The sequence below is a fragment of the Alligator mississippiensis genome, chromosome 10, assembly GCF_030867095.1.
Source record: "Alligator mississippiensis isolate rAllMis1 chromosome 10, rAllMis1, whole genome shotgun sequence".
Taxonomy (NCBI): domain Eukaryota; kingdom Metazoa; phylum Chordata; order Crocodylia; family Alligatoridae; genus Alligator; species Alligator mississippiensis.
In genome coordinates, this window is record NC_081833.1 from 12488173 (window position 1) to 12515426 (window position 27254).

The following is a 27254-nucleotide window of genomic DNA, read 5'->3' on the forward strand; positions in this document are numbered from 1 at the left end:
TAACCCATGGAGACACTTAGAGTTGGGAGATTCTTCCTGCAGGGGGAAGGCCATACAATTTTGCAGTAGGGGAGAAAAGACTTTGCTCCATTTTGGGCTGGTAATTTGGAGATAGAGTAGGGAATGTGAATGAAGGCAGGGGTTGCAGACTGGATGTTTCCCTGTAGGTACCAGGCACACACCCCAGCCCCTGACTACAAACCCCAGCTGCTCCTCTCTTGTGATCTGAGATTCCCATCATTTTTTTGTGTCAGTATTTCTTCCCAGGACTATGTATAAATATCCTTGAGAAAGAGAGGGGTCCTGTTAGGACGTGGGACTGAGATATTTAGTGCCTGTGCCTAGCAGTTGCCACAGACTTGCCATGAGACTTTGAGCAAGCAACTCCACCTGTCTGGGGCTCAGTTTCCGTATGTGTGGAATACAGATGATAGCCTAAATCACAGGGTGTTGAGTCTTAATTCATTAATGTTTGTGAAGTGCTTTGAGACTCTTGGGCAGAAGGGGCACTACAAGCAAATGTATTTCCTTGGCTCTGATCCAGCTGCGACTGCATTCCCTGAATTAATTTCACTGCCAGTTCTGAGATAAAACAAACCTCAAATCTCCAAACAAAACTGGGAAGACAGCTGAATTTCCAAGCAAGAGATATTGCATGATTTTGTAGCAGAACTGTTGCATGGCACCAGCTTGAGCATGTGGGAAAGATTTGAGAACCCTATAGGAATTTGCAGTAAATATGCTAGTGAGATTAAAAGGGAGCTTTTCCAAAGGCACTGATTGTAGTTAAGGGCCTCACTCCCATTTAAAGTTAGGACCATTAGTGACTTGAAAATACCCTTGTAAATGCACACTAAAAGCTGGAACCAGACAAGTTTTCAAAGGTTTTTGTTTCTAATATTTTGCTGAGCCTCAGTTAATTAACAGGGCAATGTAATTTCCATGGCACTAATTTCTAATTCATTGTCAGTGCTTAGAATGTTGATTTCTGTCTCTGCAACATCCCAGCGAGGAGGAGGATGTGACCTTCTTTAAGTGGCTCTCCAACCACTCTAACCGTGCTTCAGGGTTACCATCAAACTCAGCTCCCCCCGCCATACACACGAACTACATTAATTTCTCAGTTTTTTCCATTTACAGAGAATAATGCCATACAACTATTTTCTGGGAATCTCTCGCTATTTACAGATACAGCAGGCTAGTCCATTTTCTTCTACACTTCTAGGAGATGTTGCTAATTTTTGACAGCTTGCTCTTTAGTCGTGAGATGTTAGAGACACTGCCAGCTGTTAAGACAATCCTTTCTTAAACCATGCTCTAACCTGGCTATGTGTAATGAATGTCTTCAGGTTTAGCTAAGGATTGAAAATTAGGGGTTTTTTTTCCTTTGTCACCCTGAGCCAGATTCAAGCTCAGGTGTTTATGTGCTTCTCTAGAATGTCAGGGCATCACCTAGCTGCAAAAGGAAAGCACACGTAAAGCAGGGAATGATTTTGAAATGGAAACGGCGTGTTGCATACTTAGGAGGCCAATCTGTTAATTAAAAGAGAAAAAAATAGTGTGGAGTCAGCAGGGCTTTTTGTCCTAATTCCCAACTCTTTCTTTGCTGTAGTACCTTGGGTTTCAAGAGCCCAGCTAGCTGATGCAACTCTTACTACAGTGAAGGTGTGTGTATGTCAAAATGAATGGGGTTCTCTTGTGAATGCCATTCACACAGGGCATGAATATTGATGGTGTGATTCTGAATGAGTCAGAAGGAATGGCCTGAGCATTTTTAAAAAGGAGAGGAGAAGTTTATCTGGCTGAAGCTGACAAGTTTTGGCATGATTAGCATCAGTTTTAATGCATCTCCTAATCTGATTCAGTTAGCTCACATGAAAAATTAATAGGGATGTAGAGTCTGGAAAGCATTCCGAAAAGAGTTTAGTCTTGACACTTGGGCAGTTGTACAAAAGGCATGGCAGCCCTCTAGCTGGAATTAGATTGCCTCAACAACAAGGTATTTTTGTATATATTATTTTTTGCCTTTACATTTTTCCATATGTTTCACATAATTTTCTCCAGCATTTAATTTTATCCCATTTTAAGGTGCCTTGGATAGTACTATAACCTTTTATCTGGCATCAATATTTTTCAGTCAATTTTTTTTATTACTGACCATGCTAGTATCTCGAATGTCCGTGCTTTTAACTTACTAATTCTGATCCTGATTTCAGGAAGACAGTTATACAAGTGCCTTAATGTTTATTGCTTGTTCAAATCCCACTGATTTAAACATACCTCTTCAGGACAGGGCCGAAGGCAATAGTTAAGTGGTTTCGTGAGTCGGGGCCCGTGCGCCCAAATCCAGGCTGGAGGTTAATAACAAGCCTTAAAGAACTTGCTTCAGGGATGCAGATATGTTTGGGTGCTTATGAATCATGGCTTCTGAATTATTCAGTGGTGAACCCGTTGTCAGAATGAGTTCCGTCATCCCCCTAAATTAACCAGCCATATAGCCTGAAGAATGCTTATCCTAATCTAATGTAAATTTACTATTTGTATTGCCTAAATTATTCATTTTAACTTTTCCCTTAAAAGAAAGTACCATGTGTGCATTTTTATTATTATTATTTAATATGTATATTGCAGTAGTGCCTGGAGGAAGGTTAAAGCTCCACTATACTAGGATCTTGGATAATGCTAGAGACAGAAAATGAGAGTCCTTGCCCCAAAAACCCTAAAGGTTTTACTCTGTTCTTCCCTATCCACAGAAGGACATGTCATTAAAGCCTCAGGAGCGAAAGGAGAAATGGGAGCGGCATCCAGGAAAGAAACCTCGGGAATCTGAAAACTGCGTGTCTGCTGAGCCAAGTGAAAACGGTCACAACAACGATGCCGGGAGCTCGGAGAGAGAGACAGAACGAGGCAAAGAGAGGGTGAAGAAGAAACTTCCCTTGATATCCAAACAGGTAAGAGAAAGGCATCTACTTTGAAGTGGCTGCGTCTTCATATCAGACACTAAAATGTTGCCTTTTCTGCTGGGTTGGAACTGTTAAAAAAGTCTGTTAAAGATGTTGTGGCAAAATGTACTGTGGACTGTTAGGTCCTCTACATGACTCCTAGTCAAATGGGCAGCTTGGAGTGCTGGGATGTTTCATTGCTTAAAATTGAAAGCAAAAGCAAGGTCAGGAGGGAGGCAGACTTTATGTTTAAGAAGAACAAAACCACTTTTCAGTTCTGCATTTTCAATAGGGTGCAGTGAGTCCTACCGTGTAGCATGTGCTATATAGATACACTAGGCGCTAGTGAAAATCATTGAGCCAAGTAGCAGCCGGGAAAATAGTTGTTAAGGTGTACCGGGTGGTTTGCAAACAAGATACCAATATTCATCTCCCAAATCAAGATCCTTTGCACCCTGACCAACAGTATCAGGTTTAGGGGAGCATTTGAGTATTTTCAGACAAAGAACTGGGATGGGGGAAGGGTTGAAACTTTCCTTCCTGTGGCTAATATCATTCCCTTGTGCTAGCGAAGCTTTGTAAAGCATCAATAAGCACTGGTAGTGGAGGTTTAGCTGTCATAGCCGAAGTGCTACAAGCATGAAGGCAACAGCCCCAAAAGCTCTTGTCTGAACCAGTGTGTTTGTTCAGAGTGAAAGAGGTGAAGAGGAACAGGCATTAGGGGCTGGCAGGCTATTTATCACATCCTCCTACTCAGCAGGGAGGTTTGTTGGGGAGTTGGTGCTCATTCATCAGCTTGAAATCCACATGGCACAGCAGTGCATGTATCTACAAGCATACACCTCCCCAAGTGGTTGTTACATGTTGCCAAATGGAAATCACTGAGATGACCGACTTGCTTGCTTCTCTGCTGCACTTGTTCTTTCCAAGCTCAGAAATAAATGAGCAATGAAAGAGGATTTGCAAATGCTGCCTCATACAATGGTGGAAGGAGACTTGTCAAAGTAGAAGGACGCAGGACTCCTCTGTTACTGGAGTCTGCTGGCCTTTATCTAAGATGCTACAAGAAGGGAGGCTAGTGACCCAATTAATATCACTCATTCCTCAGAGTTTATAATGAATTAGTGCCTTGCAGTGGTGTTGTAGAGCAATGCGTTGATGGAATTGCCATCTTTTATATGAACTGTAAAACCAGGGTCTTTAAGCACTTGTCGTCACTGAGGGATTTCATATGCAGACGAGGTTCTTTGGGCAGATGTGATATGTTCTATTAGACCAACTAAATAGTTGGACAAATTGTTCTTTGCAAACTTCCAGGCACAAACACCCTTCTTCAGGCATAGAGAGAGAGTCTATGTTGCAGAAGTGTCTGGGGGAAGGTTAAATCTCCACCTGAAGAAAGGTGTTGGTGCCTGAAAGCTTGTAAAGAACAATTTTTTCCAACTATTTAGTTGATCTAACAAAAGGTATCACATCTGCCCAAAAAACCTTGTTTGCCTATGTCCTTAGAGCAACATGGCTACAACCCTAAAGCTAAGTACAGACATTCAAAAAGCCTGAGCCTGAATTGATTCAATTTTGTAGGTTAATTTAAACTGCGTAGATTGAACCAATTTGCAAGTGAATAGATGTTCACTTTTGATTCTGGAAATGCAGCCGCATGCCTGCAGTGGCTCAGGCCAGAAGCTGGGGGACGCTGGAGTAAGCTCTCCCTTCCCTGTGGCAGCCAGCCGCAAGGCTAGAGGGAAGCTGCGGGGCTGGGGGGGGGGGAACATGGCCAGGCCCTGGAAAAACTGAATATTATTGGGGAGGGATTTAAACCCCCACCCTGGCCTGCAGGGACCCCAGCCAGGGTATGCCTAGAGGGGGAAGGGGGAAGCAGGCTCTTGCTAGCTTTGTCCCCAAGGTGGAGGCATGGGCAGGGCAGCGCCTCAGGCGAAGGGGGTCAGGAAGGGGGATTACACTTCTCTGTCCCCCCTTTCCTCCATGGGCACAGGGACCCAGCTGGGGTCTGCCCAGCTTTCTGCCCCGCTGGCTGCTCAGAGCATAGCCTTGTCTGAGGCTGGGGCTGAGGCTGAGCCAGGCTAGCCCACGGGAGCTGCTGAGGGCAGGTGCGGAGGAGCTCGCTCAGGGTGGGCCACAGAGGCAGGGCTCTTCCCAGCCAGCTGTGGTTTGGGCTGTGGCCACAGGAGCTGTGCACCCAGATTGCTCCTGGCTTCCCACTCCTAGGCTGGGTTGGGCTGTCATGGAGCCTCAGCCAGCTGGGAAGGGCCCTAACCCCATGGCCCAGGCTGGCCCCTCCATGCCTGCCTTCAGCCGCACCCACAGGTGGCCCAGGTCAGCCCTGGGCAAGGCAGGTGGATAGCAGAGCCGGCCCAGGCCACAGGGGCAAGGCACAAAGGACTTGGCCTGCGTGGCCAGTCTCTGCCAAGGATCCTGCCCACAGCTCCAGTGGCATCGCCTCCACACCAATCGTATTTCTTCATTTATTTGTTTGTATGGTGTCTTCCTTGTTTTCTGAAGGTAGAAGTAACAAGTTTCTGTAGAGGGCAGGGAGGTTATACAAAGAGAATAAATCAAAATCTCCAATGAATGACCCATTAAATCACAATTAGCTTTTTGGAGCAAGCCATGCTTAGGGTTCAGTGTATTCTAACTATGGTTCATGCTGGTATTTAACACAGTGACGATAAATGTTTATTGCAGATACTCATCTACATTCTCCTTGGCTGTTAACTACTAATGACTCTATTAGGTGATCTGTGGTTTGCTCAGGTGTAAAAATAAAATAAAACTATTTCTCCATTAGCAAAAGCTTTTTAAAAATTATTTATGCGTAATCATTTTTCCCTTTTTTTTAACATTACTTTCTTTTTTTGTGCAGTTTCTTACAACTATGAAATTCAGACCCAGAGCTAGGATTGTTCAAGACTCTGGTTCAAGCCCATTCTAGAAATAATGGACTTAATGTTAACTTCCCCAGTTTGGGAGAAATTTAGCATTATGCCCCTGCCTAATTTGGAAAATATTCAATGCTTAATACTAATAGCCTAGAGAGAGAAGTTGTTTTGAAGTTTCTGCTGGTCTACTTGAAGCCTCTCTCTCTCATCCTTTCTTTCTGCAGTGCCTACAGAATAGTCTTCTTTTCTGTGCAGCCTCCTCTCATAAATCAAATTGGACATTATAATTATGGCACTCTTCTAATCCTTTTAGAGAGGTACAAAGTGGTAAGCTGATTTGAGTGCTAGGTTGTCTGCTTTCTTTAGGAAATTAAGTTAAAACTTCACTCCTTTTGACAAAGAAAATGTCCAAATTCCTATTTGTCTATGGTTATTTGGTGGTTCCATCACCTGAGGGTAGAGGGTTGGGGAGAGCAGGGAGGGATAATCTACCTCTTCCAGCATACTGCTCCAGCCCAGTAGGTAATGGTATAAAAGCCCTTACATGTTGCAGTAACCAAACAGGGTGAATGCAGGGTATTGTGGATTTTTTTAATGTAAAATAAGGAGAATCGTCCAAAGACTTTACAGACTGTGGGTTTGTTCTATTTTTTTTCTTCCCACAAGGGAAGAGTGTGTTGTTGCATTTGAGATGAGGATAATGCTGGCTTAAGACAGCTGTGTCAATGGCTGCTCTCTCAGTGGAGGCAAGGAAGTCACACTGGAGTACCAGGGGTATTTGGAGGAATGAGGCATCGTTTAAAGGTCAAACAATTTTAACATAGCAAGAATCCTTCATGGTGGCACCCATCTCCTGGATACTGACAGCAGGCAGGCCTGCTCACCAAAGGAGCGCTTTCATGAAGTTTTCATTGCACCAGTCTCTCACTCCTAACCAAGGCCACCTGCAGCCAAGGCTGCCAGGAAGGGGAATCTCCATTGCAAGGCAGAAATGGAAAATATTTCTGAAGCCATACAGCCCATCCACCTGCCAGCATGGGCCCTTCCTCTGCAGGCTATTGAAAAAATGGATTAGACAAAGCAAAAGGCGTATGGCAGTCATCAAGGCTTCCATCATTTCTGTTGGGAAGTTGTTATTCTAGGAGATGAGATGGCACTTTCAAAAACATCCCTCTTGCTTTAGGTGAAAATTGCAGTTCTGTATCTTCTTCCTTTTTAGTGTAGCTCTTTCTGCTGTATCCTGCCTGAATGACTTCTTCATCCTTTGGCAGTTCCAGTGGTTGAGCTTTTTCTACTTACATTATACACATTTGGCTCTTTCTTTATTGACCCATCCCTCTACTTCTCTGACTTGCTTTCTGAGAGCCTTCCAGTTTGTTCATTTCTGGTAGAGGTGCACAACTGAACGTTGTTAATCCAGATGCTGTTGAGCCAGGCAGACATTTCTCTCCAGCTTTCATGACCTAGTGGCACTGGTATGCAGCCTGGAATTGTGCTGATCTTTTGTGTGACTGCATCATACTGGAAAAAACAAAGCCCAGAGAGTTGATGCTGCTAAAAGCTGTCTAGCCACAGGAACAGGGGGCCAGTCAAGTTGGGACCATCATACTGTGCCGACTATGTTTACAGTCCACTTAAATGTTTCTATAATGACAAAATTACAGCACCAGACTGCAAGTAGTCATTCATCATAAAGATTACTGTTTTACACCTCTTCATTCCCTGCCATACCCACCATTCAAATCACCCAACATGAGGCTGAGCCACAAATAAACTGTTTAGAACAGAGAGGGTTTTTTTAAACACTTTTATGTGCACTTTTCCTTAATGAATGGTATACTAGATTGGACTAGCTGTCCACCCAAAAATACATGCAGTATGGCATGAAAGTGCAAACTGCCTGTGATGATTTAACAGTGTAACTTGAACTGTGACTTAAACAGACCTTTTCTTGTGGGGGAAGGGGAAGGTGGAGCAAATTTTTATGTCCTTGTCTGTCTGGTCTCTACAAAATGACTAAACATGATTGAAAATTAATACATTTGGTCAGAATGGCTCTTGCTAGTTGGAAACCTCCCAACTTATTTCATATGTTTGTTTACTTGCATTGGTTTTAGGCTTTCTGAGGAGCTCATCACTTAAGTATCCCTGGCGTATTAATACATATACCACCAGGCAATCAAAAGAAGGGAACCACTGTCAGTCACTGCTGACCCGGGCTAGAACTGAACAGATAGGCTGTCTTTCATATCTAGGTTATGTTACCAGTGCCCTACCTATCATGTTTCCCAGGGGAAAATTTTGCCAACACTATGCCTTATTTTCATACCTGACCCCTCTCCTCATTTTTAAAAATAGGGGTTATGGGCTTCCCACCCTCTTCTCCCCCTTTAGTTCCAAGAAAACCTTACAAAAGTGCCTTTATTGTTCTTTTAAAGCCTCCAGAAGGCTGGAGGCAGAGGGTTTGCTTGTAACACAGGAGCTGAAGAGGTTTAACTTTACAGCATCCTTAAGTAAAGGCTTAGTAGTCACTTAAGAGAATTTGCAGCCAAGAAACCCTAAACTGTACAGGTTGTGGATCCATAACGTGTAGATGATTTACTTTTATCCAGCATTGTGCATGGAGGCTGAACTGTAAGGTCAGAGTGGATGTAAAATAACCTTACTTCTGTTACTAGATATATCTCAGATTATAAAAAGCAAAAGGATTCAAAGTAGCTAACTAACTTTGCACCTTTGATGCTTTTAATGTGGGTTTTTAGGGTTGCCTTGGTCTAGCATGCTGCTTTTGGTTTTGTATGTATGTGTTTGCTAGGCTTGTGCAAAGTAGCAAGCATTTGATTTGGATTTGGTCAATTTGAGGGCAGTGATTTGATTCGGACAATTTGGATGTAGAGATTCAGCTGCCGAATTGGCTACCGAAGCTTCAGACAGCCCTAATAAATAGGGATACGTTCCTAGGCAGCGAGGAAGGGAGTGAGGCTGGGACTAGGAAAGGGACAGGGGGAGGGGTGCCATTCTCAGGGTTGCACCATGCTCTGCCTGTCCCCCCTGTGCCTGGTCTCCGCCTGTCCCTACTCACCCAAGCTCCTGGGCTGCGCCATGCCATGGTACAGGCAGCTGGTGTGGGCTGCTCCCAGGGCTGCTGCAGCAGGGGCTGGGAGGAGTGGTAGCAAGCAGAGCCCCAGGCGGCACAGGGCATGGTGCAGCTTGTCCGCACGCACCCTAGCCCCCGCTGCAGTGGCCCTGGGAGTGACTGGCACCAGCTGCAATGAGAACGGTCAGTGGGTACAGGCTTGGGGGGGTCAGGGCACGTCTCTTGCTGCTCTGCGCCCCCCAGGAGGGCTGCGGGCTGGGGAGCTGTCAGGCTCTTCCTGGGGGTGTGTGCCCCCAGATCTGCGCACAGGTTGACAGCAGGCTGCTGCTGCAAGGTGGTGGTGGTGGTGACGCTGGGCTGTTCCTAGTGTGCCTGCCCCAAGTCCCAGGAAGAATCAGTGTGCAGCAGCAGCCTGCTGTCATGCCACATCTAGATCCAGAGGCACGCGCCCCTGGGAAGAGCCCAACTCAGCCCCAGCCCCACTGACGGTTCTCGTTGCAGCTGGCGCCGATTTGCTGTCAGGGCTGCTGCAGTGGGGGCTAGGGTGAGCGGACAAGCTGCGCCACGTTCCGCACTGCCCGGTGCTCCACTTGCTGCCACTCCCCCCAGCCCTGCTGCAGCGGCCCTGGGAGCAGCTGACACCAGCTGCCTGCATCATGGCACAGCACAGCCCAGGAGTTGGAGTGAGTGGGGCCAGGAGGAGCCCAGGCACAGGGGGGCCAGGCAGAGCACAGTGCAGTCCTGGGAATGACACCCCCCCGGCCCTTTCCCTATTCCCAGCCTCGCTCCCTCCATCCCCCACCGCCTTGGGAACCTATGAAGTGGGTTCGCTTTATGCAAGGGAACCGTGTATAATCTATAGCCGAATTGGCCCCAAATCTCTCCAAATCAATTCGGAGGCTTCCAATTCAATTCGAACCCGTTGTGTCTCCCGATGCAATTTGGATTCAGAGGTTCGGCCACCAAATCGGGCTGAATCTCCTCCGAATCAAATCAGCTTCGTACAGCCCTAGTGTTTGCATTTCAGTGCTTTTGAGCAGTAACATTAGACTGGCCAATTGCACTTTGTTTCTAGCTGGTTTCAGCTTTTCTGTTAGCAGATCCTGTTGTTTGGTCTCACAGCACATCTAAATATAACAAAAAAAATGTAAAACTGTTTTCATTTTTTAATCATGAGATCATGGCTCTGTCCATGCTGAATTTTCTAAAAACAGGCTCCACTTCTTTACTGAAAGTACAAAAATCTAAACTTTGGGCCTACAACTAGTTGGTAGAGGCCTTTTTAATATGCATGTATGATTGCTTCAAGAGTTAGACCATTAATTTGGTACTCGTTATTAGCAATAGAAAGACTTCATGCTTCAGTTAGCCGGCCTGGAAGTGCCCAAAGTGGTTGTTTGAGTTTGCAGCCTTGATTTCCTTTGGCGCATGCCAAGAAAAAGAAAAAAGCACTTAGGGTGTGATCCTGCACAGTGCTGAGTACTCTGGCCCTGACCCAGCAAAGCACTTCTAAGCACGTGCTTAACTTCAGCCATGTGAGCGCTCGCATTAGCTTCAAAGCCATTAATGAGGATGTAGAGCAGGGGGCCCTGTTACAGGAGGGATTTTCACTGGAGGTCCTTAATTTCAGGCTGAGAGCTGTTACACTGTGAAGACACAGATGGCCTTCTCTTATTCTCTCATAGTAATCTGCAAGTGCAGAGAATTCACAGCTGCCTGAGAAACCACTGGGGAGTAACGGCACAAAGTACCGAAATGGGCAATACAGTATTTAGTCATTAGGTTTGCTAATCCAAAGCCTAAAATCAGGCTCATTTCAATCAATAGCAATCTGTTTGCACTGTCAGGAACTAATTTAAAAATCTGCTTTAAGTCTTGCTTAGGCACTTGGTATTCTGCTTTCTGCATCAAAGTACAGGGAAGCAGTGGGCATAGCACAGCGGTAACAGGAGGAGGAAAAATCCATTGTAAATAAATATTGTATGTTTATTTTCCAATTCAAGCCTGGCAGTTATAAAGAAGTGATGTTATTTTAAAAGGACCTGTCCAAGGATTTTAAAGATTTTGGAAGCCATGGTGAAGAATAGCTCCATTGTACAGTAGAAAAAGAGCTAGAGAAAGGTATTTTACTTGTTCAGTGCATCTCTAAATGCTTTACAGACCTTAAGCAATTGAAGTTTGCGTTGTAACTGTGGGATGGGCAAGGAATAACTTCATTCATCACTGAAATGCAGCCACCTCTTGAGCAGGATGTAGCAGTTGCTTTAACAGCTCTGTGTAATACTACACTTGAGGGCAAGGCAGGGGAAAAAAGTGTGATAGCCAAACTTCAGGGGAAATTAAGGAGAAAGTACAATTATCCAAGGATTCTGAGATTAGAAAATAGCAAAAACATAACATTTCTTTATTGATATATAATTTGAATAAAGTTTGTTATGAAGCTTTAAAAAAAAAAGTTTCAAATTTTCTGAATACAGTCTGAAGCAGAAATTGAAAGCAGGCTTTATACAATCTGTTTAGGAAAAAATGTTTAAAGTATGCTATGGTTGCCCTGAGTAGCAGGTATTCTGGACAATTTCTTCTTCCATATCTATCCTAATATAGTCCAGTTAAATTGATTCCTGCCTGGTATTTGGGCCATGTGTGTGCAACTGCTTCAATATATATAAAGAAGGCCTAGAACTGAGGATCACAAGGCCTGTGTTCTATTCTGGGCTTTGCCTTTGGCTCAAAATCCCATCCTGTTCTTAAAATAATGTCAACATTGATCTCAGTGAGTTCAGTGAACTTTGCCTGTATGGTTGTTTTTTTTTTCTCCCCTAAAATTTTCCAGTCCTCAGTTCATCTCCACTAGCAATAACATTAATGACAGCATCAAGATAGACGTGGCTCCAGATGGCTGATGACACTTTTAACGTTGAATCACACCCTTCCTAGAGCAGCTCCAGGAGCACGGTAGTGTAACACAGCATCCAGTGGTGCTTTGTTTGCTTGGGTGCTCTCACTGCTACCTATGATGCTACTGCAATCAGTAATAGCAGCTTCTAGAAAAAATAAATTTCCAAGTGGAGACAAGGCCTTAATTTCTGTGTTTGTTTCTTCATTTGCAAAATGATGATAATTGCACACCCACAGCAATTCCAAAAGTGATGAGTATGGGCATAACAACTGGGCTAACTAACAAGGAGGAGTACACACGAGTTGATGAGCTGGACTCCTTGAAGAAAGAGTACCGTGTATCTTTATTATAGCTTCACCACCCCTCATCCCAACATCCCTTCTTCAGACTAAAACTTCTCTGCTGAGGCTCCCATGATGACAGCTTCAACAACACCTGGGAAGTCACTTCTGACATTTCCAAAGTTAAAATGAGGCAGAAAAAAAATTGAAGGAGAGAGAGAGAAACCCCCCCACAAAGGTCTCTTTTCCACATCGTAAAGAATGAAAAAGGGCACAAGCTTTTTTTTTTTTTTTTTTTTAAACTCCTTTATGGATCACCTTTAAGTTCTTTGTCTAGTCATTAGCTGATCAATGAAGACCTCAAACAGTAGGTCAGGATTGCTTAAATATAGCTCTAGCCTTGGAGCGCAGAACAAGGGGAAACAAAACAATGCTCTTTCTTAAGTGGTGCTCACTAAGTAGATGTGAATGGATCTCATTACAATGGCTTCTTTGAAATGAAGAGATATAAAGGAAATTTCATTGCTAACAACTTTTACAGCATCAGACTCCATAAAAAGGGTGTTGGTGGTCATTGCTTACATTGTTATAAAAGAGGAGCTAAATGGTTTGTAATTTAGAGAAGGGGATTTAATTACATGAAGTAATTTACAGAAAGCTGTAACTGCTTCTCCCTCTCTTCTCTTTCTCTCTCTCTCTCATTTGATTGGTAACACAATACACAGCCTTTTTTAAAAACATTTTTCCTCCAAATCTGTCGGTCTGACTTTTATTTATGTTTGGAGAGGAGGACAGGAGGAGTACTTTTATGTTGCCTAGTGATTGTGACAAACTGAAAGGATGGGGAAAAGGGTGTAATGGTTTTTTCCTTAGTCAATTTGGGTATGTTCTCTAAGGAGCACCATGATTGCACCAAATCCAGTGCCTTTGCAGTTAAATGTTGGCCTATGGTACATTTAGGCGGCGATGCGTTGCTACCTGATCCATGTGCAAGTAGAACCAAACTCCCGTGTGCTGCAGGTGTTACCATCAGGAAGGTTCAGGAGCAATCGCACAGTGGCTTCGTAGCTGTCTTCGTCCTAGTTCTGACAGCCGGGAAGAGTAAAATATAAATTTCCACTCGACTCACTTTGCTGTCTCCCTTATTTAGATGACTTCAATTAAACTATCTGTGGTGCACTGAAATGTGTGAGTAGCCTGCAATTCAAGGTGGGCCTAGGTTCTTTGGTTTGTGAAACAAATATTATCAATACCAACAGACTATTGTCTGCCTACGTGTCTGTGTGTAGAGAGGCCAATTAGCTGTGTCAGTCAGGAGACTGGGTAGATGTGCACTGTTATAGACTAAGTAAAATATGTATCTAGAGCACAAGCTTTCATGAACCTAAGTTCATTTCATCAGATGCTGTGAAAGGGTGTGCAAAAAGCAGAGTTGAGGAAGGAGAGGGGTTTCTACATATCATCTATCACAGTAAGTTAATCAGCCGGTCCTTCTCTAATCTAAACTTGGGGAACAAACTGAAGTTATGTCCCTAGATCAGTGCCTACTAAGAAAGCATTAACTATCTTTCCTTCTAAAGCACTTGGAGCTGTTATTCCAAATAGGCAGAGGAATTGCACTTGTTTGTTCCTGTCCAGTAATCCTAATTTCCATGAAATTCTGCAAGAAATGTGTCGGAACATGTCAGAATCCATGTGTTATGAGCTGTGGCAGAAGTGAGCTTTGGTGGTTGCCAGTTCTTGTTTAAAGCTTTTTAATGACGTTTGTCCAGGTCGGTTGCATTTTCTTGTGGAAGCATATCAAAGCATATTCTGTTTTCCATCATTCAGTAGTATTCTCCTCACAAGGTACAGCCTCAGGCAGTCTGACAAACACCCCTCCCTGTCTGTCTCTCTCCATGCACTGATTCTTTAGGGAGCTAATTTTCATACTTCTATCTGATTGATGGTTTACATGAACTGCTGAGAATATGCAGAGCTTGAGTAAGCACATCTCTGATTTGAAGGCATCTCTTAGGTAAAGTAAGTGCTCATTTTTCTTCGGTCCTTCAAACAAGGTTACTGGTAGTTGTCAGAGTGATAGAAAGGGAATGCCTGTATAATATTTATTTGGCTAAGTCAGCATATGAAACCCTTGGCATTTCCTCTGCAGTTTTATCTAATAGAGGAAGTTTAAAAAGCTAAAGTAAAACCAGCAGGGAGTTTATGACAGGCTTAAAGCTGTTGCAGACTTGCTGGTGGAGGGACTCCTTGGGGTAGTCCTGTATGTGCATATTTGTAACCCAGAGCTGAAATGTGCTCTAAGAAACAATCATGTGAACCCAGCCTTGTTGCTGTGCAAATTCCAAATTGATTTTCATAGTTCTTCTGAGGTCAGCCTTTGAAATTAATTTATTCATATAAATAAACTCCACCAAGGATAACATTTCAAGTCCTCGGTGCAGGGAAATAGGCATGTGAACCTCCATTGCTGTTAATGGTTTGTTTGCCTGCTTCCTTCTCTAGATGCTGCGCTGAAGAAACATGACCTCCCTAGAAGTGCTTTCATGTGCAAGGGCTTTTGTAGAATCACCTTTTCACTTGCTTCTCATTGACTAGCAGAGGTTCAAATAAAACAAGTGTGTGAAAGTTAGCTGCTCGATGCTAAGAGTTCCCAATGACATTAGTGCTCAGCCTGGGAAGTGCAAGCCAGTCCTAGAACTTTAACTCTCCCTTCCAACTTCATTTTCTTCTGCCTCTGTACTCTGGATTCAGCATGGGGGAGAGGGGGAAGAGCAACAGAGGAGATCCATCCCTCATCCACTCATCTGCAGCCCGTGCAGATGAATGCTGAAGGCTAGCATGAGTCTTATTTAGTTTTCTCTAATCTTTGTTCTTCTGGCCCAATGTGAGCAGGAAAGACAAGAAAAATCTGCCTGTAATGGGAAGCCTCAACTGCCAAGCTAATGTGAATGAATCCAGGTCTGTATAACCTGGAAGCTGTGCATAGAAGGTAGAATTGCTATCCTCTAATGAATAGCCTTCTGTAATATTTCAGTCCTTAAGTGGGGGTGCTGAAACTCATGCATTTGTATTTCTATAGATCCTAGAAACTTTCAAATGGCTGTCAGTCAATTTGCCTATAAATTTACCATGACATTTGTTAGCTCTACGTTGTCAATCCCAGGTGTCTGTCTAGAGCTGAAATCTGTCAGTCTGCAAGATGTCAGACGGAGACAGTTCACCCTGCCAGGTAGATGTGCTTTTGTGAAGGCAGTGGCAGTGACTTACTGTTTTAAAACAGGATGTGCTCTTTTGGATGGGATTTTTTTTTTTTCTTTTTGCTCACTTGTAGCAAGCAAATTCAGGTCATAAACAGCTTTCTATGGAGGTGATGAAATAAAACCTAAGGAATCCAGTCAGCTGTGAGTTACACACTTTACCTCCTCTTTTTTTAAAGGTTACTCTTGATTTGTATACTTTTGTTTTTCTTTCCAGTACGTGAGGACAAAAATAAAAACCACATTTGACTCTATTTACCACACAGCACCCAACAATTAACACTGAGAGCCTCTTTTTTCCATGGGAGGGAGCAGAAAGTGGTTTCACATCAGCAGAAACCTGCTTTTAAAACAAAAATCACCACAGTTTTTCATCATGTGTCCATACATAACAATATTGCCCTTGGCACTGATCAGGGGGATATGATAGTCTAAAGACTGCCTGCCATTTTATGTTTTTCCGATTATCCTCTCTTGATTTCCTTGCGACTGATTCACATTTGCTCATAAAACAGTTTATAATTGAGTGTTTGACAAAGAAGTGTTTACAAGCAGTGTTTCTTGTGCATAACTGCCTAGCTGAGGGGAATAACAATTTGAGTCTCAATTTCAGCCTCTCCATTGTCACCATCATGGCATCGTCATGAGCTGTTTTGCTGTCTGTCTTGCAGAGGTGGGTAAGACTGGTTGAATGAATGTACAATGACAAGCATGCTTGGGCTCTGAGAGTACCAGATGGTCACATGAAATTCCACTTAGTGATTTGTGGATTGTGATTCTTTGTATTTTTATATATATGCTGAGCATATTTATTAATGTCTTTTCCAAGTGGTTTAAGCAATAAGACTGGTTTTGTGAGGTTCAGCCTTTGCCCAGCCATGATTTGCAGTAAGCAGCTCACCGATTTAGGGGCTGTGCCTAATTTTCATAGAATGGAGTTGACTGCAGTTGTCCTCTGCCTGGGAAGTGCAGGCAGTGATTCTTCTGCAGGGTGAGAAGGCAGGACTCGCAGCATGTTGCAGCTTGCAGGCTGTAACTTGAGCGCACTGGAAAAGGTCCTAGGGAAAGACCCCATGGTAGAGCAGTAACTTTTGTTGTCACTTTGGTTCTTGTTTTTGCACCTGGTAATTTTATTGTAATGCATGTTGTATGTTTTGCTGTCTGGGGTGTTTTTTGTTCTTGGCACTTGATGAAGTGAACTTGAGTTCATGAAAGCTTGTGCTCTATATACGTCTTCATTCGGTTAGTCTATAAGGTACATATCTACCCTGCCTTCTGTGTGGTGCTTGTTCCCCAACCAGCAGATTTTAGAGAGTAATTGATTCAGAAGAGGCCATGCTCCCATACTTTCCCAGGAGGGTGCTTGTCCTGGAAGTTGCAACCCAAGGTATCAGAAACTAGCTACAACTTTTCTCTTATTCATTCACCTAGCAGGGAGTGTTGGCTAGGTTGAGGAAGAAGAGATGATCTCCAGGAGGAAATATTTGAGAATCACTTCTGTAAAGAATAGAAGGGAGCTCTGAGCACATGCCCCTGTTCCTTAGACTCTCCTTTCTGTGCGACAAGCTATATAACCTCCACATCTCCCACCTGCCTCTGCTTCCTGCATGCTCAGGGGCTGGCGATCTGATATGTCAGCTTATTGTGCTACTGCTGCTGCAGTCCTATGGTACCTGGCAAGCCAGATTCCCAGCTTCCTCGTGTAAACAGAGCTGTGTCTAAACTGGCAATTTGCCCTGAATGCATCTGTGGCTGGCCATTCATCAGTGACTCTGTGCCAGTGCAAACTTAGTAGGTTGGCTAGAAGGAGCTGTAAGAAGTTGTGAGTGCACTAGTGCTGCCCATCCCAATTTCAAGACTGTAAACTCCCAAGTCAGGGACCAGCTTTTTGTTGTGTTGCACTGTGGAGGTCGTGGTGCATGACTGGAGCTCCAAGGCAAACAAATCCTTATTAAACCCTTACACTAAGTACAGACAGTCAAAAAGTTTGAGTCTGAATCGATTCATTATTTCCAGGTTAGTCTAAACTGCAAAGATTAAACTGAGAAACAACTGGACAGACATTCACTTGTGATTCAGTAAATGCAGCCACATACCTGCAGTGGCGCAGGCCAGAGCATGGCTCTCTGGCACGTAGCCAGCATGGGCTGTGTTTTCGCTTTCTGTTCCTGCTGCCCACGTGGTCTCTGGGATTTGCAGTCCAGAATTACAGCAGCAGGACTCTGCAGGGTTGCTCATCATTTCCCCTTCCTGCTTCCAGGTGCCTCTGGGATTTGTAGTTCAGTCGCAGCCAGCAGTAAGCTTTTAGCAAGGCAGGACAGCTCTGTACTTGGAGGAAGGGAAGTTTAACCTTCCCTCCCTGGCCCCAGACCCCGTCTGGGGTTTGCCTGTGGGGGGCAGTCCCTGCCCCTCTCACTCCCCTTTCCCTTTCTCTACTGGAGCAGACAGCACAGCCCAGCCCAGGGCTAGAAAGCATGCTGGGATGCTGGGAACTGTGATTTAACTTGAACCAGGAAGGGGTCTGGGACAGAAATTTCATAAACCGGTTTGACCCAAATCAGTTAAGTCTGGTACTACATTTAACCAGGTTTATCAGAAACCAGTTTCAGCCATTTTGCAACTGGTTTATGTGCACTGAGCTTCTGTTCTGTTTCTGATGACTTAAACCAGTTTATGTGTAACTTCTGTCCCTAGCCGTGTTGTTGCAGTTACAGCAGCATGCAGCCATTAAGGGCTGGCACCTGTAGCGTTGGCAGGGTGGTTGAAAAAAGAAGCATGTCCAGTTGCCATGCAGATGAAAAATGACTTTTCGAATCAGGCTTTACAGTTCTTGCCATGTGTAGGTGTGTGACTGCCTGTACCAAAACCCTCCTACAAATCATGCCAAGTGTGCAGGGTGTGGAGGAAGCCGGAGCAATGAAGCCATGCTTATGAGTAAGGCGCAACTTGATCTTGATTCAGCTTTATTCTAGGTCACTTTCAGAAGCTGCCCTTTTTTAAAGGGAGATGCTCATAGGAATTGTCTCGTATTAGTCAGGAGCCATGGGGACTGATGCATGGCAAATATCAGTCCAAGAAGCAGACACTCCAGAGTATGCTGGTTTCTTTAAATTGCTGGAGGCACACTGGGTTATTGTCTAACTCCAAGTCAAAGGGCTTCAGAGGGCAGCTCCCACTAATGCTGTTGTGAGCATGTGGTTAAAATGGTTGAGCTGAAATTAAATCACAGCAACTGAAATAAATCTTGCAATTGAGCATAAGTGAGCCTTGACTTAACTGTGTTAACCAGTGGCATTAACTCCTTCCTGGCTGCCCAAATGCAAACAATTCCCTGAAGTAATTTCTGAAACAAGCCAGATTGTATCAGGTACAACAACAGGTAGTTTTGCTACATACAGCTATCACTTAGTACTAGATACAAGTCTGTAGAGCCAACTCAGATAAACAACTAGAGTTTTACTGACCTGATGAGATGACGCAGTTGCTAAAACTGCTGGCAAGGCCCTGGCACTCATGCCGTCAATAGTCAAACTGCTGAGGTTTTAGTAATGACTTGCATTGTTAAAATCTAGTGTAAACAAGGCCGGTAAAAAGTAGCTGCTCATCCAGAATGTTTTTTTTTTGTTCTCACTCTACCCAAGTTTGTACCTGTTTTAGTGGGCCAAGGGATTCCTTCCATTGCCTCTTTCCTTCTTCCTTACCCCTGAATCATAAACATGCAGCTAGGCTGTTTGGCAAATAGAGTGCTCCTTTTTACGTGTCTTTGTAAATATTGGATGCTTAATGGTTTCAGTCATGGGTCAACCAGCCTATCTGCTCCCTGTTTACCTGACCTGTCAAGACTAAGAAGGGTGGAAAATATCTCAGCGAGATCGTATTTTTTCAAGCAATCAGAAAGAATAAAGGTTGTTTTGGGGTTTTTGTTTTGTTTTTCTTTGCCCCAGACACAGTCTACCTAGAGCAGCACCAGGGACCTCTAGTAAATTGATCAAGGGACATATTTGACCCTAGGCTGCTTGTTAGAGTACATTGTTATAGGCATGTTGTAATAGCAGATGTAATAAAGAGCCTGCATTGTCCCCGAGAAGAAGAAGAAAAAAAAAAAAAAAGACAGATATGCTGGGGATTTGTTGCGGGGGTGGGGGTTAATATATTTTATTTTGTTGTGGGAACTGAAATGTTGTCTGGCATCCTTGGGTCACCTGAAATAGGTTTAAGCCTTAGGCAGAGCCACAGTCAGGAAAGACGCAGACATGCTTGGTATGGGAATATGACAAATAACTGTTGTTGTTTATGGAAACAGAGGGCACGGGGGAAATTAGGTCTTGGAAAAGTAATTGTAAGTGCAGAAGGAAAAATTTTAAACGAGACTGTCATGTCACAAAATGGGCAATGACAGAGAGCCTGGGACCTTCATAGCTGTTTCATGTTTATGCTGCTGGAGCTTGGAATGTGCTTTCTTTGGAGGTTAAGTGCATACCGGATCTTGGGCTGGATTTTCCATAAGACGTTAGCACCCAGTGTGTGTGCAGCATGCAAGGCTGCTTTAGAGCCTGGCTATTTATCAGGGTGCCTAAATGAGAGCTGAGGATGAGATTTAAAAACAAAACAAAAATGTTTTTTAAAGGTATGAGTCTTAAGAGCATCTTACCTATCTGTATCTTCAGGTGCCTAATTGTATGTAATCATCTATCTGCAAGTGCCTAACTAATGCTGGAAATCCATTGCTAACTGGCTCTGGAGCTCAGGTCCGGAGGCCTTCGTCGGGGTATGAGTTCCTGAGACACTTGGCACTTTTGAAAATCTCACCGAGGCCCCGTAAATCCACACCGTGTTCTGACATGGTTACTAAAATGAACACAGCCAGTGCTTTCCCTGCTTTCTGATAGTGGTCACAGCAAGAAAAATGTGCTAGCTCTTACAAGGTACATGCTCCATTAATGGGTTTTAAATAGGATTTCTGGTAATTTGAGAGGCTTCTTTCTGAAGCACAACAAAGTCTTTTATTCAGTGTTCATTTTCCAAAGATTTTTTTTTATTTGTTTAAATCTGCAGAGTAGCTCAACTTTGCATTGGTGATTCTGGGTTTTTCCATTACTTCATTGTAATGGAGTCCTGTAGAAAAGTATTCGCAAGTTTTGGGGGCACTTCTTTCATTTTCATCTGTTCCACTGTTTATTCAAAACCCATGTGGTTCAAATTGGTCAGGTATTTCCTGCTATTGAATAGGCCAATAGGATAGCTCTATAACTGTTATAGAAGGTATCTGGCAAAGTGACTTGGAATCTGGAAAAGTGGGGGGTTGTCTTTTATTTCCTTTTAAGATGCAAACTGCTAGCACTTTGGAGGGCATTCTAGTGTTAATACAGACAAGCAAAGGCGAGAGTTTTTTAGTTAGTACTTTGGAGGTGTTTATAGCAGATTACTGTCGTAACATTAGATTTTAAGCAGAAGTAGACAGTCACTCATCTTGTTCTTCCTCTACGTATCCCAAAACCAGAAAGAGAGATTTGTAGTGTCCAAAGGGAGACATTATCAATGATAACTTAAACCTATTGAGAGAAGAAGCCAAAGGCATGTTATATATAGCATGTGTACATTACTGATGGCCTTCTTTGCTGTCACTTCTATTGAACAGTCAGAGGAATTAATTTTATGGAACAGTTTTATTTCTAAATTGGTGTGAAGCCTACCTTCTAGTACCATGGCAGTTGCAGCTACAGTTTAGGCTTTTATACTTCTGCTGCTTGCTTTTGCAGAAATGTAAGCTAATTTGAAGACTGGCCTTCCCTTCTTCCCCCTCCCCTCCCCCCTTCAAAATTGAAACTAATGTGAAAAATATTGTCAAACTAGAAAGAGAGAGAGAGGGAGGATATCATGTAGAAACTCTCAAGGTTGCTGGGGAAGGGCAGGCCAGGAGCTTTCCTGGCTAGCAAACCTTATGGCATATAAATGTATTGGGATGCTTTGGAGCCGGGGTCATTGTGGTTAAGTACTTTCTGCTACCCAGCGCTGCCAGTGGATTGCCAGAGACCTTGGGCAAGTCACTTCATCTCAGTGTGCCTCAGCTTTCTTAGTTGTGTAGTGCAGATAATGGCGCTTGCTTCCTTTGGTTAAGTGCTTTGAGATTTATGAATGAAAAGTATCTTACCATGGAAGAGGGGCCAAGGTAATGTTCCCAGTCTGAGGAGGGAGGGAAGGCTATTTGCTTCTCTGATGATGGAGGCTGCATCTGGCTAGAAAGACTGAAGGGACCCAATTCTGTCAAGGTCCAAGAGCCTGCTCTGGAGTGCTGTGTGCCCTTTGGCAATGGCAGCTAGGAAGTCCCTTTCACAGATCCACAGCAACTGCAAGGAGGCAGTTTAATCCTAACATGTCCAGAATTAGCTAATGTGTCAATACTGTGGGTGTTTCTCCAGCATGCTCCTAAGGGAAGGAGCTTGATACCACACTCACTGAGCCAGTTTCTTAGTTCTTAGTATTTTATTTTCTTAATTACAAACCCTTCAGTGGTCTCCTAGGGTGAAAGGATGGTTGGAAACACTTTGAGGATATAGTTTGTGGTCTTCCGCCTTTAGGAACTGTTTTTTTCAGGAAGCTTCAGGAAAGAGTGGGTTCATTTTCGTACACTTGAAGAAGGACTCAGGTATCTGTTACTTTGAAATAGCCCCACTTGGTCATGCAGTGTGGAGTGAGAACTATATAAAGCTGTTTGCAGTGAAGTAAAATGGGCTGTCAAAGCTCTGGCTTGCCAAGAACAACATTTTCAGTAACTCAGTACGAATTCATCCCCTGTTCCAGCCCAGCACTGGGACCTGCCTATTCTTCGTAATGCTTGTGAATCAAGACATAGGACTTTACTGGCTTAAGATGCTTGTGATCATAAAAATGTTCTCATTTGTTCTATTGGTTTGAGGCATTAACCTTATTGGTAAAAATCAGCTTGTCTTTTCCAGTTTGGTTTGAGGGATGGAAAAAGTAAAGTAGGGTGAGGGGAGGAAGTATTGGCAGGCTTGCCCAGTAATTGCCGCCTTTAGGATCCCTTCCATGCTTTCTGGCTGCTAGGTCCCAGATTGCCTCTGCTTCTCTGTTGAATTTTGCTACAACCATTTCTACCTTCACTCAGTGCCTATCAATGCCAGCACCGGACATGGATGTTTCAGACATCTGTCTGTCTATCTACCTATCTCTAGATGCATCAAAATAGCACCAGACGTGGATGTTTCAGACATGTCTGTCTGTCTGTCTGTCTGTCTGTCTCTAGATGCATCAAATTATCTATCTATCTATCTATCTATCTATCTATCTATCTATCTATCTATCTATCTATCTATTGAGATCTCATATCGGGGGGGGGGGTAAAATCTGGTTAATTGTAACAGGTTTCCTTTGTCATGATAATGGCCTCCAGGGTGTGAAACCCATTTCCAGTGGCTGACCAGTAAATTTACTATGCTACATGTGCAAAGATGGGTGGCAGAAAATGCCATTTGACCCCCATCTTTGTCGCATATGTTCCTGAGATTAACCTCAGCTCCTTCACTGGACTCAGATAAGCCAATGCACAGGGAGCCATTAGGGCCAAGCCAGGTATAAGGGTACTGAACCTGGGCTTCTGTGGTTTCCATGGTCCAAACTTTGCTAGCTTAATGAAAACCAATGGGAATGTACCTACCCCAGGCGAGACTTTCACCTCCGTTTTGTTGTGTGGATGCACCTGTAGAGTTCCCAGGCACAAAATGCAGTTTGTTTATTCAGCAGACATAAAATCCACTCCTACTTAAATAGATACAGTATATTCTGTAAAGCCTAACTTTCAGTCTTGTGATTGTAAACCAGAACATGCTACGTTTAGTTAAAAATACAAACCTTTACTTCAAACGTAATGTTCAGGGGACTGCAGTTTATCTAAGGTGTTTCAGCTCAGATACAGCATTTGACCTAAGCTGGGGTCTTGCTTGTTATACAGTCCCGCAGCTGACTTGATTGAAGCACCAGGAGGTCAAGTGACTTGTCAAAGGTTGCACAGTAAGGGAGCAGCTCAGATGCCATTTGAAACCAGGAGCCTTCTGTTTCCCAGTCTGCTGTTGATTTACACTTTCATCCTCTGGTCTGTGTAACCGCTGCCTGGATTAAACAGTAGCATGTGTCCCCTTCAATGTACAATTATTTTAAGTTAGAGCTTGCAAGGGGAATTTAATTTCTTCCACAAAGACAACTTAAGTTTAATCCAGGGTTGTTGGTTCACCTGCTAGTTCAGCACCAATGAATAATGAATCACAGTTATTGAGATATCAATTCATCATGTCTCTGTGATACTGTAGCCTGTTCCACTGCATTGACTGAAGCCCTTTGCTAACTGGCTAATGTAGTGCCATTCTCCTCTTTCTTGTTCTATAATGACGGGATACCTTGTACCAATTTGAATCCTATTAGCTAGTAATTAATTTCTCCCCAGGCCAAACCGATGCTGCGTGGAATGGTGTGCAGTGTTGGGCTGACAATGCAAATGCAGCAAAAGGCTTCTAACAAGGATAACCTGTTGTTTGAAGTCAGTACACTAAATTGCTTGCCTTCTGCCTCATAAAGATGTGTCTGGACTTCAAACAATTTTCCTGTTTGCATGCAGTTTTCACCACAGAATGCCACCCACAAAGCATGGGTTCATAGAGATTAGAGAAGAGACCTGAGCTGCTGCAAAGAAATGGATTCATTGTAGAGGATCTTGCAGCAGGCCTAACAAATTCATACATCAGGACAGAGAGCTGGGACCTCTGGTGGGGAAGAGCTGTCTACTTTACACATCTCAAGAGCTGTGTCTACCACGGAGTTGGAGTGCCTGTGCTTTCTGCCTGTGCAGATGTTCTTGTGCTACTTTTCTTTGCTTAGCTTGGATATCAATAACAGTGAAAGACGCTGCAGCATGGGCAGCAGTTGTGAGATAATCCAGACTGAATAATACCCAGGGGCCTCCTGCATGGGCATGTTCAGCCCACCCTGAAACCCATACAGCCTCTACTGTTAGTTCATGAGCTCATTAGTCCATTAGCTCATTTAAAGCTAGCTTGGATATGTCTACATGTGCTGGCAACATACCTCCAGTTGCAGGGTAGACACAGCCAAGTTTTAGCCTTTTCTGTCTTAGTGCGGTGGTTACTCTCTCTTCTCCTCCGTGTGCATCTGGAACCAGATCCAGGGCCTAGTTAATGAAAGACCTGAGACTTTCCTCATAGTTGGGTTTTCTTCCCTGCAGGGGGTACTTACATTTGTCCTTCAGTTTCTTGGATTTTCCTTGCAATTTTTTTGCTATCCAGTTTCTCCCATAGGAGCTCTGCATGGCCATCCACCCCTATAATAATAGGATTAATAGAGTCTGCTCTGATGTGCGCTGGAGCAGCCTCGGCGCTCGTGTATAGGTGACCTATTATAAGTACGATTATTATAAGTAAGACTCGATTAATGCAAGTAAATTAGCCAATTAATCTAGTCTACTGGGGCGTGATAATTGCTGCATTCCAGCAGCCTCCTGCATCTTGTGTTGCTTGAGCTAAAGCTTGTTTGACAAGAGTTAGTTCAAGTGCCCCTGCTGCCATTTTTAAGCACAGGAATGCTGATACACGGGACACAGCGGTGCTTTAATTAGAGCGGCTCTCGGATCCAGTATATAGGGCCCCCCCACCCCTTGCAAAGCACGTGCAGCTTGATTCTGTAAGTTGTGAGAGGAGGTGATAGCAAGCTAGAGAGAGAATAAACAAAATTAAAAAGTAACTCTCCTGCAGAATTTTTTTAAATCCCTGACAAAAATCAAAGTCAGGATCCAAAGTCAAATAGCTTCTTGCTGTTATCAGCAGCTATAAATATCCTGCCTAAGCTCAAAGTCCAGGCAGCCAGAGAGATACAAATGCATAATGTATTCACCTGACAGTATAGTAAATAGTAAACTAACCCCGTTGAGGAAAACTTCCCGAAAACCAGCTTAGGGAGAGAAGGCACTTCTGCCATCCTCCTGTGCACTGATTCCCATCCTGCTTTGTCAATGCAATATTTAATTGATGATAACAATGCATTTTTGTTGAAGTTGCTTAAAAGTCGATGTATAGCAGTAAGACCCTGGCAAAGATCTTGTTTGTTATTTAAACTTTTATTTCAGAGAAGGAAGTCCTTGACCGCAGTATCACAAGGCAGTTTCCACAATAAATTGATCATCAGGGACAAACAATATAAATACTAAAAGGAGACTGATTTAAAATATAGCTCTACGTTGCATTTTTTATAAACTGAGGAACATATCTGGCCTCTCTGTTGCTAGAGCAGTTTTCTCTCTACTGGATGATAACCCTCTCAATAAGTAGTCAAGCACATCAATTTTTTCTGACTCAGGTTCAAAAACAGTTTGTTCTCTGTTATTGATTATAAAATTCTTATACAGTAGCATGACCTCCCTGACTACTTTCCTTTGAGAGATTTCTCAGAAGCCTCAGCTAGTGCAGAAAGAAACCATCCACTTTTTTGCTTGCTTTTCAGCAGCCCTTAGTTTACATCTGTGTGCTATGTAAACTATTGCTTATCTCATCTATAAAGAAAAAAAAAAGCCTTGTATCACCTGTGCCCTTCACAACAGTTGCTCTGGCCTTCTGTTTCTGCAGGCTGTACCCACACGTTCTGGGACCAGCATTTGGTTGCATTTTCCGTTGCTACCCGTCTGATCCAGTGCCTGGTATTTTTCAAGATGCAGTCTATTATTTTACTCCAGCTTCTGACATAATACGGGCCTGTAGGAAGTAGGTATACATATTAGAGGCCTTGGGTTTGATTTCTACCAAATATGCTCTTGCCAAAAAATTACTGTTAGTCTGTTAAACGAAGAGTAGCAGTTTAATTTAAATGAGCGTGGACTTGCGATGGTATCATATTGTTGCAATGCATACAATATACCTTTAACAAATTATGGGTACCTTACCTTTCATGTAGTCTGCTTGAATGAATAAGGGTGCTATTATCTGGTCCTAAATTATAAAGTGTACATGTGTATCATAAGAAATGTAAGCAAGTTAGCCAGAAATCAAATGGAAAGAATTATATTGTGAACTGAATGTTTGTGTTCTGATCAGCTATACTTGTGCATTGCTCCCCATGCATCGCTTAGTTATAAATATATTTCATTTTCAAAAGATGAGTTTAAGCCATTAAAACCAGTACGGGAAAGGTTCTTCAGAGCCACGCTATTCAAACCGTAGCCTGAAAGTATAATCTCCTCTAGAAGGGAATCCTAAGTTAGTTACATTTCCAGAATGTTTTGTGTTTGTATGTACATTTTAAAAAGGTTATTCTCTTCTATTAACTTATGCTTGCTGTCACACATTACATTATGAGTCTCTTTGGCACAGTAAAACCATCAGAAAATAAAATGAATAGAAGCTCAGCAAACCCAAAGAAGGAGAAAAAAATTACTCTGTGCATTATTTAGAATTCCCATTAGAAATCTCACATATTACATTTGATCCAACTATTTTTTTTCCAGCTTTCATTAAGAATTTAGAGATCTCAGGGGATCTTAGCACAGGATTTTTCCCCCATTATGTACAAAGAAAAAATAATGGAGAGGAAACTTGTTGGCCAATTCAAATAGGTTAAGAAAGATTCTGTTCAATTTTTTCGTGTTCAGCGTTTAATCTGCCAGATAGCAGTGGTGTTATCTCTTAATTTAAGACAGGGATTTTGAATACTAGGTATTCCCCCCCTCCTTTTCTATTAAAATAATTTGGCTGTAGTACAGTCTTGTAGTAGAGCCATTTCTGGAAGTAAATGGCTTAAATAATATCTGTTGGGCCAGGCTTCCTTAAATGATTAGAAGCTAATGTTCATATTTGCATTT

The 27254-nt window shown here is 43.2% G+C and overlaps 1 protein-coding gene across 12 annotated transcripts in view; it reads left to right on the plus strand.

Annotated features, from left to right (window-relative positions):
* The window catches only part of FBRSL1 (fibrosin like 1), a 677688-nt gene that overhangs the window by 187074 nt on the left and 463360 nt on the right, over nt 1–27254 (plus strand). For all 12 annotated transcript variants that reach the window (XM_014598480.3, XM_014598485.3, XM_014598481.3 and 9 more), the window contains exon 2: nt 2754–2951. In XM_014598480.3, the coding sequence (XP_014453966.1) occupies nt 2754–2951 (198 nt within the window). The remainder of the gene's footprint in view (nt 1–2753; nt 2952–27254) is intronic.